General features: G+C 42.1%; 1 protein-coding gene across 18 annotated transcripts in view; it reads right to left on the minus strand.

Annotated features, from left to right (window-relative positions):
• ADD1 (adducin 1) overlaps positions 1-13,640 on the minus strand; it is a 572,382-nt gene that overhangs the window by 92,703 nt on the left and 466,039 nt on the right. For 10 of the 18 annotated variants that reach the window (XM_069203567.1, XM_069203558.1, XM_069203535.1 and 7 more), the window contains one exon: positions 10,844-10,936. In XM_069203567.1, coding sequence (XP_069059668.1) covers positions 10,844-10,936 — 93 coding nt within the window. Of the gene's footprint in view, positions 1-9,920; positions 9,955-10,401; positions 10,486-10,843; positions 10,937-13,640 lie in introns of those variants that run through there. The other 8 variants (XM_069203561.1, XM_069203556.1, XM_069203545.1 and 5 more) reach the window with 3 other exon arrangements.

The following is a 13,640-nucleotide window of genomic DNA, read 5'->3' on the forward strand; positions in this document are numbered from 1 at the left end:
CCTCAGTGGTTATGCTCTCTCATTTCTTTCAAATTGTCACTAACAGGCTAGTGACCAATTTTACCAATTTACATTGGCTTACTGGAACACCCTTATAATTCCCTAGTATATGGTACTGAGGTACCCAGGGTATTGGGGTTCCAGGAGATCCCTATGGGCTGCAGCATTTCTTTTGCCACCCATAGGGAGCTCTGACAATTCTTACACAGGCCTGCCCCTGCAGCCAGAGTGAAATAACGTCCACGTTATTTCACAGCCATTTTACACTGCACTTAAGTAACTTATAAGTCACCTATATGTCTAACCTTTACCTGGTAAAGGTTAGGTGCAAAGTTACTTAGTGTGAGGGCACCCTGGCACTAGCCAAGGTGCCCCCACATTGTTCAGGGCCAATTCCTCGGACTTTGTGAGTGCGGGGACACCATTACACGCGTGCACTACATATAGGTCACTACCTATATGTAGCTTCACAATGGTAACTCCGAATATGGCCATGTAACAGGTCTATGATCATGGAAGTGCCCCCTCTATGCCATCCTGGCATAGTTGGCACAATCCCATGATCCCAGTGGTCTGTAGCACAGACCCTGGTACTGCCAAACTGCCCTTCCTGGGGTTTCACTGCAGCTGCTGCTGCTGCCAACCCCTCAGACAGGCATCTGCCCTCCTGGGGTCCAGCCAGGCCTGGCCCAGGATGGCAGAACAAAGGACTTCCTCTGAGAGAGGGTGTTACACCCTCTCCCTTTGGAAAATGGTGTGAAGGCAGGGGAGGAGTAGCCTCCCCCAGCCTCTGGAAATGCTTTGTTGGGCACAGATGTGCCCAATTCTGCATAAGCCAGTCTACACCGGTTCAGGGGACCCCTTAGCCCTGCTCTGGCGCGAAACTGGACAAAGGAAAGGGGAGTGACCACTCCCCTGACCTGCACCTCCCCTGGGAGGTGTCCAGAGCTCCTCCAGTGTGCTCCAGACCTCTGCCATCTTGGAAACAGAGGTGCTGCTGGCACACTGGACTGCTCTGAGTGGCCAGTGCCACCAGGTGACGTCAGAGACTCCTTCTGATAGGCTCCTTCAGGTGTTGCTAGCCTATCCTCTCTCCTAGGTAGCCAAACCCTCTTTTCTGGCTATTTAGGGTCTCTGTCTCTGGGGAAACTTTAGATAACGAATGCAAGAGCTCATCAGAGTTCCTCTGCATCTCTCTCTTCACCTTCTGCCAAGGAATCGACTGCTGACCGCGCTGGAAGCCTGCAACACTGCAACAAAGTAGCAAAGACGACTACTGCAACTCTGAAACGCTGATCCTGCCGCCTTCTCGACTGTTTTCCTGGTGGTGCATGCTGTGGGGCTAGTCTGCCTCCTCTCTGCACTAGAAGCTCCGAAGAAATCTCCCGTGGGTCGACGGAATCTTCCCCCTGCAACCGCAGGCACCAAAAAGCTGCATTACCGGTCCCTTGGGTCTCCTCTCAGCACGACGAGCGAGGTCCCTCGAATCCAGCAACTCTGTCCAAGTGACTCCCACAGTCCAGTGACTCTTCAGTCCAAGTTTGGTGGAGGTAAGTCCTTGCCTCACCTCGCTAGACTGCATTGCTGGGAACCGCGACTTTTGCAGCTACTCCGGCCCCTGTGCACTTCCGGCGGAAATCCTTTGTGCACAGCCAAGCCTGGGTCCACGGCACTCTAACCTGCATTGCACGACTTTCTAAGTTGGTCTCCAGCGACGTGGGACTCCTTTGTGTAACTTCGGGTGAGCACCGTTTCACGCATCCTCGTAGTGCCTGTTTCGGGCACTTCTCCGGGTGCTACCTGCTGCTAAGAGGGCTCCTTGTCTTGCTCGACGTCTCCTCTACCTCCTGGTCCAATTTGCGACCTCCTGGTCCCTCCTGGGCCACAGCAGCGTCCAAAAATGCTAACCGCACGATTTGCAGCTAGCAAGGCTTGTTGGCGTTCTTTCGGCGGGAAAACACTTCTGCACGACTCTCCACGGCGAGAGGGATCCGTCCACCAAAGGGGAAGTCTCTAGCCCTTTTCGTTCCTGCAGAAACCTCAGCTTCTTCTGTCCAGTAGAAGCTTCCTTGCACCCACAGCTGGTATTTCCTGGGCATATGCCCATCTCCGACTTGCTTGTGACTTTTGGACTTGGTCCCCTTGTTCCACAGGTACCCTAGATTGGAAATCCATTGTTGTTGCATTGTTGGTTTGTGTCTTTCCTGCATTATTCCTCTATCACGACTTCTATGTCCTTGGGGGAACTTTAGTGCACTTTGCACTCACTTTTCAGGGTCTTGGGGAGGGTTATTTTTCTAACTCTCACTATTTTCTAATAGTCCCAGCGACCCTCTACAAGGTCACATAGGTTTGGGGTCCATTCGTGGTTCGCATTCCACTTTTGGAGTATATGGTTTGTGTTGCCCCTATCCCTATGTGTCCCCATTGCATCCTATTGTAACTATACATTGTTTGCACTGTTTTCTAAGACTATACTGCATATTTTTGGTATTGTGTACATATATCTTGTGTATATTTCCTATCCTCTCACTGAGGGTACACTCTAAGATACTTTGGCATATTGTCATAAAAATAAAGTACCTTTATTTTTAGTATAACTGTGTATTGTGTTTTCTTATGATATTGTGCATATGACACTAAGTGGTACTGTAGTAGCTTCACACGTCTCCTAGTTCAGCCTAAGCTGCTCTGCTAAGCTACCATTATCTATCAGCCTAAGCTGCTAGACACCCTATACACTAATAAGGGATAACTGGGCCTGGTGCAAGGTGCAAGTACCCCTTGGTACTCACTACAAGCCAGTCCAGCCTCCTACAATAGGCTCAGGGGATGGGGAAATATGAGTCTTTGGAATTTAACTCAGTCAGAAAGTCTCCTTGGGGAAGTAGTGGGATGACATCCTGCAGAGTGGTCATATAAAAGTGTTCCGCCAGGATGTATTGATTCAGTGGCCTTAGATCTAGTACAGGGAGAAGCAAACCATCCTCCTATGGAAAGATGAAGCAAAACAAATAGACTCCCTTATCCTTGCTGATGCATGGGCCCTGGTTTTATGATGCACTTTTAGAGCTAGGCTGTACCCTTCTATTATAGAAGTGCGAAAAGGGTCCGACGGAGGCTGTGTGGTTTGGGCGGTATGTTGGATGGGGCAGTATGGAATTTGCAGCAGTAGCCCTGTTGGACAACTGCCAAGACCCACTGATCTGATGTGATTTCTGGTGCAAATCTGATATTCTCCCATGACAGGTGTTGGATGACTGGGGACACATGGACGAAGAGTTAATGTTTAGGAGCTGGGGGTCCTTTGCCAGAGCCACCTCTTCCCTTACCCTTGCTATTGCTTTCCCTGTAGACACCCTGTGAGTAAGCCCTGCCTCAGTGGAAGTTCTGTGGTTATCGTGGTATGAATGCAGCTGGGTTGGTGGGGCTGCCTTACTGCTGCCCCTCTTGCTTGGTGCCTCAGAAAGGACTCCTTTTGGCTTCAGAATTGCAATGCATCCATGGACTTTGCAATGTCCGTGTCTTTCTTAATCTTTTCCAGCATCTTGCCGACTTGTGCCCAAAAGAGTTTTTTCCCCAGCAAACTGAACCATTAAAAGATGTTGCTGCACCTCTGGCTTAAAGCCTGCAACACAGATGCATGCATTCAGATGGAAGACACTAGTATTGAAACTGTGTTCAGCGCTTTGAGACCCGAACGGTGATTAGCAGCTCCCTATAAGAACCCTGATAGATTGATTATCCAGCCGCATCAAAGGCTCACCTAATGGTTGGGTTAAAAATTGTTTCCCCCTGCGCTATAAACTCCTCACACCTTTTCTTATAGGCGTCCAGAAGGTGCTGTATGAGGACCAATATCTTCTCTCAGTGAAATCTCTCATATTGGGACAGTAAATCTACTGAGTTAGCTATTCTCCACTGGGTAATTGCCTCTGCAGTGATCTTCCCAGCAGCACTGAAACGCTTGCTTTATCAGTGGGTTGTGTTGTGCACCCCCGGTTACCTGGACACATGCCCTCTTACATGCATTGTGCACGACTAGACAGTCAGTGGGCACTTGCCCTCTAATGTACAATGGGTCACTAGATTATGCCTTAAGCTTCTTCTCCACTCTTGGAGTGACTACCTTCGCCTTCACTGAGTGCTTAAAGTTATCTGGGGCTGTTCTGAATATCTCCCTGAGCACTGGTAGCAATTGACTGTGCACTCAATCCAAGAAAAAGCTTTCAGTAAGAATTGATCCTCCTGTTCTACAGGGTCCATTTCCACCTTTGACAATCGTTTCATGGGTCATCTCCCGTTCCTATCTCCTCAGACTGGTCTTATGGGTTTCCCTCCCCAGAATGGCTACTGGTCTCTCAGTAAGAGTGGACTGATCCCTCTGGAAAATGAGAGTGGAAGCTGTGGAGGTAGTGATGAATGCCTGGGTGAGATGGGAAATTGTGTGGGGCTTGAGGACTTGTCCGCACAGGGCGCAGAGGATCTTCGAAGGCGATTTCCTCTGCAGAAGTCAGCCTTCTCTTTTTTGGTATGGGTTGTAATGTGACAGCAATTTTGCCTTGGGGTCCTCTGGACATTTTCCAGGAGTCAGGATGAACGAAAAGTCTCTTTTGCGCAGCATCGCAGTTCCTCTGCTAATCTTTTGAGGTTAGGTGCCTCACAAACGTCAGATTTTGGTATTGTTTCAGCACTGGCATTTGACCCCAAAGAAGGGTTGCTGGAATTCTGTTTAGGTGTGGCCTGCTCAGAGATCTTGTCTTTGTTTCAACCAGAGCCTGGGGGTGGCAGTGCACCAGATGCCTTTTGCCTAGAGTGCTCAGGGTTGGATACACAGGTCTTGCCCTCTCCGAGCCACTAAAAGACACAGTTTGTGGACTGGGTGTTCACTTTAAGGCTTTGACCCCTGAGGTTCCTCGCTCAGGTTCGAGAATGTAATGGTCACCGAAAAGAGCATGCTTTCAGCAGTTGACTATTCGTGCATTTTAAGATGCACCCAGTGTCTCTTCTGCAGAGTAGTGTTTTCTTGCACTAAAATGCTGTGAAGTACTGACATGAGGCCTTCTTGTGCTTGGGTGATAGGCTGTAATCGCTATGTTGGTCAGGTCAAGGATTCGTGGCTTTGTACTGCAGACAAAAATGAAAGAGTGCCTGGTCCACTATGTTATATTTTTTGACATTATCTTGATAGTTGCGTTTGAGAGTTCGGCAACCTGTTTGTTTTACAGCATCATCAAAATTTTCTTCTGCCAATTCCAGTGACTATATATACAAATGGAGCCAGAGGGATTGTTCCCATGACTTTGTGTTGAAGTGAGGACAGCTTGGAGAGTCTGTCGATCTTGGAGCCTTTAGAAAGACATATGAACCCAATGGCGGAAACAAAACAATCAATGAGTTGAGCCAATGCACACTGGAACACTGAGGAGGGAGTCATACAACATCGATCTGACTTGAAGCTTCTTTGAAGAAAAACAACACAATGTCCGAGCAAAGCATGTGAATATACCTCCACGCAGGCTACAATGTGCCAAGCCATATTTGCGGAATCAAAAGCCTTGCAAAAGGTGCAAAGAAAATCAAACTGCAGTGCAACATGCCTATTCATACACTTAGGCATGCGGGGTCTGGTGGTGACCACACTCCAAGTCAACTGTGCTGATCAACAGATGTCTTTATGACACACCCACTAATGTACAGTGGCAAACAAACATTTTGCATTATCTTTTAATCTACCATTTAATGGTAGCAAAAGATGAAACCCAATACACACACCATATTTTTCTTCATGTTTCAACCAAATATATGGTGCTTAACTGAACCCACTTTTGAAATTAACCTTCTGACTACTTTTTATGAGAAGAACTTGCTAATGAACCCTGCTAGGAAACATGGCTCATAACACTTAGTGAAATTAGCAAGATAATTCTCCAACAAACCGATAGTGAAGTTAGTAGGAAATCTAATGCCTACACAGCAGGCTGAAGATTCTAACTGACAAGATTAAAGTCATTTCAAATCTTTTAAGATAGATTTTAAATGGAGGGTAAAGCACTTCATAATCGTTTAATCTGAAAAATAACCAGTGGAAGACAAATGGTGATTCCAAGAGTCATACTAGGCAAGTATTTGGAAAAGTATTTTTTTGCAGAAAAAGGAGGCATGCACCATATATTCCAATGTGTGTTATACACAGTGCCTTAAGGTGATTATGTGCTCCACCACACCAGCAACTTGTGCAGCGATCTAGGGGCGAAATAAAAGTGCAATATACATGCATTCAGCAGAACATAAGCAGCAGAATTTTCTGCTATCTTGTCAGTCTAGCTTTATAAGTCCAAGAGCCGGCGCCCTATACCAGTGCAGAAGAGCTATGAAATGTTTCTGGATTCAGTCTGGCGCCTGGGGTATTCAAAAGGTGAGGAATATGCAGGTGGAATTATCAATCAAAATAAAAGATACAACAGTACTCCCCTGATTTTACTAGGATCAGCCTCTTGTGACCACTTGAGGGCTTAGTTTTAGATGTATCTTTTAGAGGACACTGTAATTCACAATCTGCTCCATGCTTGTTGGACATGACCACCACAGAGTTTGGCAAGAAGACATTAGGCCAAACTGACTGAAATCTCAATTGTCAAAATCTACTTTAGCATTTTGCTATTAATCCACTATCCAATTTTAGACAAGCAAGTCTTTAATTTCTGTGCTGTCCAATATTAGGCCACCATCAAAATGAACGAGCACCAGGGGTCATCCATATACATATAAAATACAAAGGCAATCCTATTATTGAGGCTTGATAACTAGCTCAATATAGACTTAAGTATAACATTGTTTCTTATATAAACAGTTGCTGAAATGTTAAGTGGATCTGAGCAATTCCCCCTCCCTCACCAACCAGAAGGGACAGGACATCGGGTATTAAAGTTACCATAGACTCTCTGTACCATTAACAAGATGGAAAACAGACCAGTTTAATACGGGTAGAACATTTTATCAAATAAGATGGCTGGACTGAAATTTTGTGACAAAATGCTGCTTTAATGAAAACAAGGTATGATGCCAGTCCTTACAGCACTAGTTTCTTAAAAATCGTATCAGATATATATTTGAAAATATGACAGTATTTAAAAAACAACACACACACACACAAATGGCTACTGAAAGCCAATGAAACCTCCATTATTTTACCTATTCCCAACATAGGTCTATCCATTTTGCAAAAACTAATGACGAGGTTTGATACTGACACTCTTTGGGGTTAAGCAGCAAAGGTAGGTGATGGAGGGAGGTAGGAATAACTAATATTCACTACGACTGTAAGCAGATATGAAGTCGTCCTAAACGGCTGGAATCAGACCTAGATACAAGGTGCATTTAGTGTGCAGTACTGCCACCAGTAATAGGATATTGTTGGTTATTGATCATTAAATCATATCCTGGCACATTCTTAGGCCATTAATCGACTGGACTCACAGCTAGCCCCGATGTGTGTTGGTAATATGCGTCAATTCTTGAGGCAAAGTAAACATTCAGGCACAGTGGAATATCAGTTTTGAAATCTAAAGCAAGTGGAGGAGGGGAAGTGAACCTTCCCTTATGCCTGCCACACATGGGTTGGGAGTAGAGGATAGACTGGGTGTAAAAGTAATTAGTTTGCTCTTTCAGCTCAAGTTTTCAATTGGAATGAATTGCAGCACTTACATGGCCACAAACATTCTTTTCTTTATCAAAGCAGTATTTTGTGCTCAGCAACTAGAAGTAGTTCAGAAGACAAAGGAGGCAAATTCTAGATCTGGCAAATACCAAACGTAAGCATTTAAGTTACACTTCTGTGATTGTCTCCTTGTTCCCAGTAATGCTGAACATATCAAGTGCACATTCAATAGCTGCCCACTGAAAGCATTAAGTTGAAAGTATTCACAAAAGTAGACAGAACTGCACCAGAATGTGAACAAACAAGTAAAGAGTTGGACATGGCTGCTAAGAGACGTCCGATGATTGTCAATGTACCTCAGATCACACTAATATTTACTGAAGGTCTACACAGAAGCCCACATGGCAGTCACATATTTCCATTATGCGAATGTATATGTTTAAAACAAGAAATTGCAGGTTTACCTTGTCAAAGTGGCCATCAACTCTTTCAGACAAAGTATCCTAATAAGAATGAGGATGTGAAGATGGTCCTCGCAGTGGCAGCTTTTCTTTAGTCAAATTACAAAGGATTGTATACCAGTTTTTGTTTCTCTCAATAAATTTGTAGTTTCAGTCTGAAAACATACATGTTCCTTAACTATTCAGCTAAGGGATCTTTCTTTTGAAGTTTAGGCAAGAGGGACGGAAAAGAATGAGTTCAGATTCTTCCGGTTAAGATGAAAATAAATGGCATTGCACAAAATGTGATGGATTAGTCCAAAGGATCATAGTCTTAAGGTGTTACTGCATAAGTTACAGTATGTTACAGTAAAAAAAAAATCTCGCTGAAATTCTCAGAAAATATAATTACAGTCACAAAAGCTGTCCTAAATAACTGACTGTCTGGTTTGAAGATAGTTAGCTTCCTTCATTTACTTTTCTTAAGAGCTTTTTCCTTCTACAGTAGCTGATCTCTGCAAATTACAACCTTTAGACCTGTGTTGAGCACAAATCATGATGCACAGACTGAAATACTTACGGGCAAGCAGGAGAAGTATAAAAAAAACATGCGAAGACTCCCATAATCTGAGCTGTATCAAACTAGTTGAGGACCCTAAGGAAAAGGCCAAATTCACATCTCAAAAGCAAGGGCTTAGGTCTTTACATTGTTCTAGCAAGGCTAAGGAGAAGGTTATTAAAATGTATAAGATGTGGTTGTCAGACCTATCATCTGTGCCAAGAAACTTCAAAGTAATTTAGTAATTTTAAATTTGCTTTAAAGCAAGGAAAATTATCTCAGCAGGCCTCAACCTCAAAGTGGACTGTGCTGATTATTCTGCAGTTGAGACACCAACAGAGGGCCAATAACTATAAGGCATCATTTACGGGTCATAGTCTCTGCACTCAACCTAGCTGCTATGGATATCGCGGTTGTTAAGATTTTCTTCATCATCAGACAAGTGGAGCGGTTAATGGAAGAACTGGTCTTCTTCTACAATGGCAATAACATTATACTACAAGTCCATAACACTAGTAAACTGTTCACCATATAAATGCCTATGACTTAGCATATTATGACTGTCATTCTACAACTATATTTGGAAGATAAATAAAAGAAAAAAAGAAATTCACTGTACAGCAAACCAACTGGTGAAAACTACCACACAAATTCATATTAACTACAATGTAGAAAATATGTGACCACCCTCAAAAACAGAAACAAACTAAAAGACTACTTCTGACACATGGGTATAGAATCTTTAGGAGGCAAGTGCTGTTTTGAGGACCATTACATCTGATTTTATAAATATCCTGGATTTAAAAAATGAACACATCTGATTAAATTTTACAGCAGGATCCAACTAGGGAGGGGTGAACTTTAATATGTATGTCAAAAAAGATGCCTAGAATGTCAAAAGGACTACTTAAATCCTCATGTTTCAAAAGTTAGAGCATATCCAGATGTTTTTTAAAGACTTCATGGCAAATATATATTTTCTTTGTCAAAAATCATACACACGGATTTAAATCTATTTTACTTGAGACTCTGCAACATACCTTCTGTGCACTCTAATAAAACACTCATACTGTTACCATTAATTAGAACACCTAAAATTCAAGTAAGGCAACTAAGAATTAGTGTTTCACCGAATGAGGAAAAACAAAGGCAGTTTCAAACAAAAGGGAGGAAAACATAAAGGATGCAGAAAATGAAGCAAAGCACACAAAGCGTTCTGGAAAAGAAGCGGAAACGGATCAGAGAATGGGATGATACTTACTATGGCAACAGGTATTCTTTAGCATATCCATCTCCTGTGTGTAACGCAGGCACAAGAAGAAAAAAGCACAAGTAGAAAAAATCTATGCATTCAAAACAGCCTTAATGTTAAATAAAACAAATGGCAGACACCATTCTTCAGAGAATAAGGAAATGAGATGAAGTGAATGGAAGACTACCACAGACAGGTGATCTCAATACAGGGTAAATAGCACATAAAACAGCACTTAGATTACACCTGCTGAACAGATTGAAACAGAGCAGCGGCAGTCTACTAATTTACTGTTTTATATTACTGTCACTAAATATGAGTAATACTTCTGATACAGGCTATTGATATAATTTTCAACATCACTATCTATACAAGTAACTCTGTTTTTAATAATGTAAAATTCAAACCCAGAGAGAATGCAAAAATTCAGACAAGTGTAATCCAAAAACAATATCAAGAAGTGTGCAATATGGCACTATTGTAAATTTACCATAGATGCAGAATTTTGTCAAAGTCTCCATATTTTAATGCCGTGGTACCTTGTCAATGCAGCATAAGGATTTGTGGAGTATGCCTGCACAGGAAGAGCAACAGCATGTATCAAGCAATCTTTGCATTTGTACTCCGCCACAAGGAATATGCAGATTACAGTCCTTGAGGCACTCCTACTAAGATATCACAGGATCAATGGAGTCAAACTGAAGGATGCTGATAGGATACCAATAAACCCATTATCCACGCTCTTTGAACCAGAATGCACATTTCTTTATTATTGTTACCATTTACCAGAATATAATTTGATTATTTGGTTTTGCAGATTGCAGTGTGTAAAGTATTCTGGTCTGCTCTGTTATACACTGACCGGCATAACTTTGTGATTAAACTAACTGGATGCAACAAGCACATTTTTATTTACTGCAATGATGACATACCTTCTTCCTGTTTGATAGGTGTACTGGGAGGAGTCCGAGTTAAATTGTGATCTTGTGGACTCTTTTCTTTCGGTTGCTCTTCCAAGTGGTCTACTATAAATTTTCAAACCGGAGAGAAATAAATGAATGTGATTAAATAACTGAGTGTGCCTTGCAGTAGGTCGAAGGTACAAAACTAAGGAAAATATGTTTTAAAAATATTCTTCAATCAACCTTTGGTCTTGCTCAGAAAAGCATTTAAAATATAAAGAAATATTGATAAAAGGACCGCTCTAACCGCTGTCTAGTGGCTCTTAAGCCTGATCACCGCACCCAGTCTCAGATGGCAAGGAATTGGGTAATCCTTGACCTAAAGACCAGCAGGGAGCAGAAACAGGAAAGTGCCCACACCAAAATACGTATATTTCGAATACCATTTAGGAATTTTTAAAAAAGAGACTATCAGCAACAACTATGGACATTTTGCCTGGGTAGTGACTTAGTGAACACCTGTTAAGTGTGCTTAATAAAGGGTACTACCAGCAGAGTTCATCCAAGTAAAAATCTCATACACCAAAAACAAACAGTATAAAAAAGGCAGTATGCTAGCAAACTTATTAAACAATTATTCTGCTGTCTTATTCTTCAACAGGGCATCGTTTTAGCTCGACAGACCTTTGGAACAATCACCCTCCAGTTTTAAACAATACTCCACTTCTAACCATCAAAGACAGCATGTGCTAACTGCTACCCCTGAGATACTTCAGCCTGAGTCCGATTCACAAAGGTAATCTTAGACCAAAAGTTTGAGTTTAGATCAAAAGTCCAACTTTATTCAGAATAAAGTTAGACTTTTGGTCTAAGTTTAGACCAAAAGTCTAAACTTAGACCAAAAGTCGAAACTTAGACCAAAAGTCGAAACTTAGACCAAAAGTCGAAACTTAGACCAAAAGTCGAAACTTAGACCAAAAGTCGAAACTTAGACCAAAAGTCTAAACTTAGACCAAAAGTCAAACTTTATTCATGGTAAAGTTAGACTTTTGATCTAAACTCAGACTTTTGGTTTAAGTTTACCTTTGTGAATCAGACCCACAGTGTGAAGTTAGGTTTGTAGTTAATGTGTCTACAGTGCAAACCATAGAAATAGTGCCTGACTTGTATCTGTACACCAGTGGCATGTAAACCATGTTTGGAAAACCATTCTCTCCCTTTTTACTTTTCTTCACTTTCGGGTTAACTAGAACTGTGGTAGAATCAATCCAGTCACAACGTAAAATCGCACAATGTCTCTCATAAATAAGCAAACAACTATCTGATTCTAAGAATTAAACAATCTTGAGCTACTTTCTCCAAGAAGGAAGGAAAGTAGCCAGTACTACATGCAAAAAAGTCAAGTTAGCAGCCCTGGAGGACAGTGAAATAAGTTAAATACTCAAGCTAAACTACAGAAAAAATAACCTATTTTGCTGCATAAGACAAAGAAGAAATCTGACTAAGACTATTGGGTCCCTGGAAGGTCGAGCTAAACCCCCAACCCTTATGAACAATAGTCAGCACATGCCTGGCACCCTTTGTAACCAGGTGTGAAACACCTGTGAAAAACATTTATACTCAAAAACTGCTATGGTTGTGCTGACAGCAATCCCATTGCACAAAAATAATTGATGAGTTAATGAAAACTCAGATATTTACGTGTGCTAATTAATGAAACGTATTCCCTTCATAAGTACAGGGCGCTTAAAGTCTTTGGATTGCAGTAACACACATTTAACGTACTATTTCGTAGTTTTTGGCATTGACAATTATAATTAACGCACGTTTTCCAGATCATCTCAATCGATAGAGACGTAGTGCTATTTGGGAATAACTAACTTAAATCACCACCAGCAATCTTCATAGAATAATTACAGAACTTGCACTAAAAAAAAAAAAAAAAAGAAAAAACACCCATAATGTCATATACCTAGAGGACACAAACCTCAGTTTCCTGGTAGCTACAGGAAGAATGTTTTAAAAATAACAAAATATATATATAAATGATTTGGATGCTAACACTGAGGACAAATATATACCATGAGTCCGCGCCCAGTTGGGTTCTTTTTATTTACCACTTCTGGTTGTACCTTAAGTTATCAGAAACCACCACCTTGCCTGACCACTTCCTCACATCCACTACATCGTGGGGTACTACTTCATCTTGGGGCTCAGTCTTCCCTACCTCCACTCTTTACAAACTCTAATTATCCTTACTATATTTTACTTAAGAAACAATTAACCGTCACAATTTTTTGTTTCACAATGACATCTCACACAGTGTAGTGAAGGAGATGTAGTTGTCGGGGAATATAGCAGAGGTGTAGACTTCATGTCTACCCATCTTATCTATGGAGTGCTAATCTCCAAAAGCATTGCAACGCCTCATCAGGGGTAGTAACCACAATGTAAGGAATATGTTACTTACCCTATAATCATCTGTTCGTGGCATGTGGTGCGGTAGATTTACCTACTTTGTATACTCCTGCCCTCTAGTATTGGGTCTGAATGTGTGCGGGTTGTTTCTCTTCGAAGAAGTCTTTCGAATGACGAGGTAGAGTGACTCTTCCTCTCGGTGATAGTGCACATGGGCATCAAAAGTGTATGTAGCACTGTCTAGCCTACATTGGCTTGTTGATGTTCTAAAACAGCCACACAAAGTTTTGTGAAGGCTTGGACCATGTAGCTTCTTTACACATGTCAGCTATTGGGATGTTTGCTAGGAACGCCATGGAAGCTTCTTGCTTTTTAGCGGAGTGTGCTCTAAGAGGTACAGGTAAAGTTC

Source organism: Pleurodeles waltl, chromosome 1_2 (assembly GCF_031143425.1).
Source record: "Pleurodeles waltl isolate 20211129_DDA chromosome 1_2, aPleWal1.hap1.20221129, whole genome shotgun sequence".
Taxonomy (NCBI): Eukaryota; Metazoa; Chordata; class Amphibia; order Caudata; family Salamandridae; genus Pleurodeles; species Pleurodeles waltl.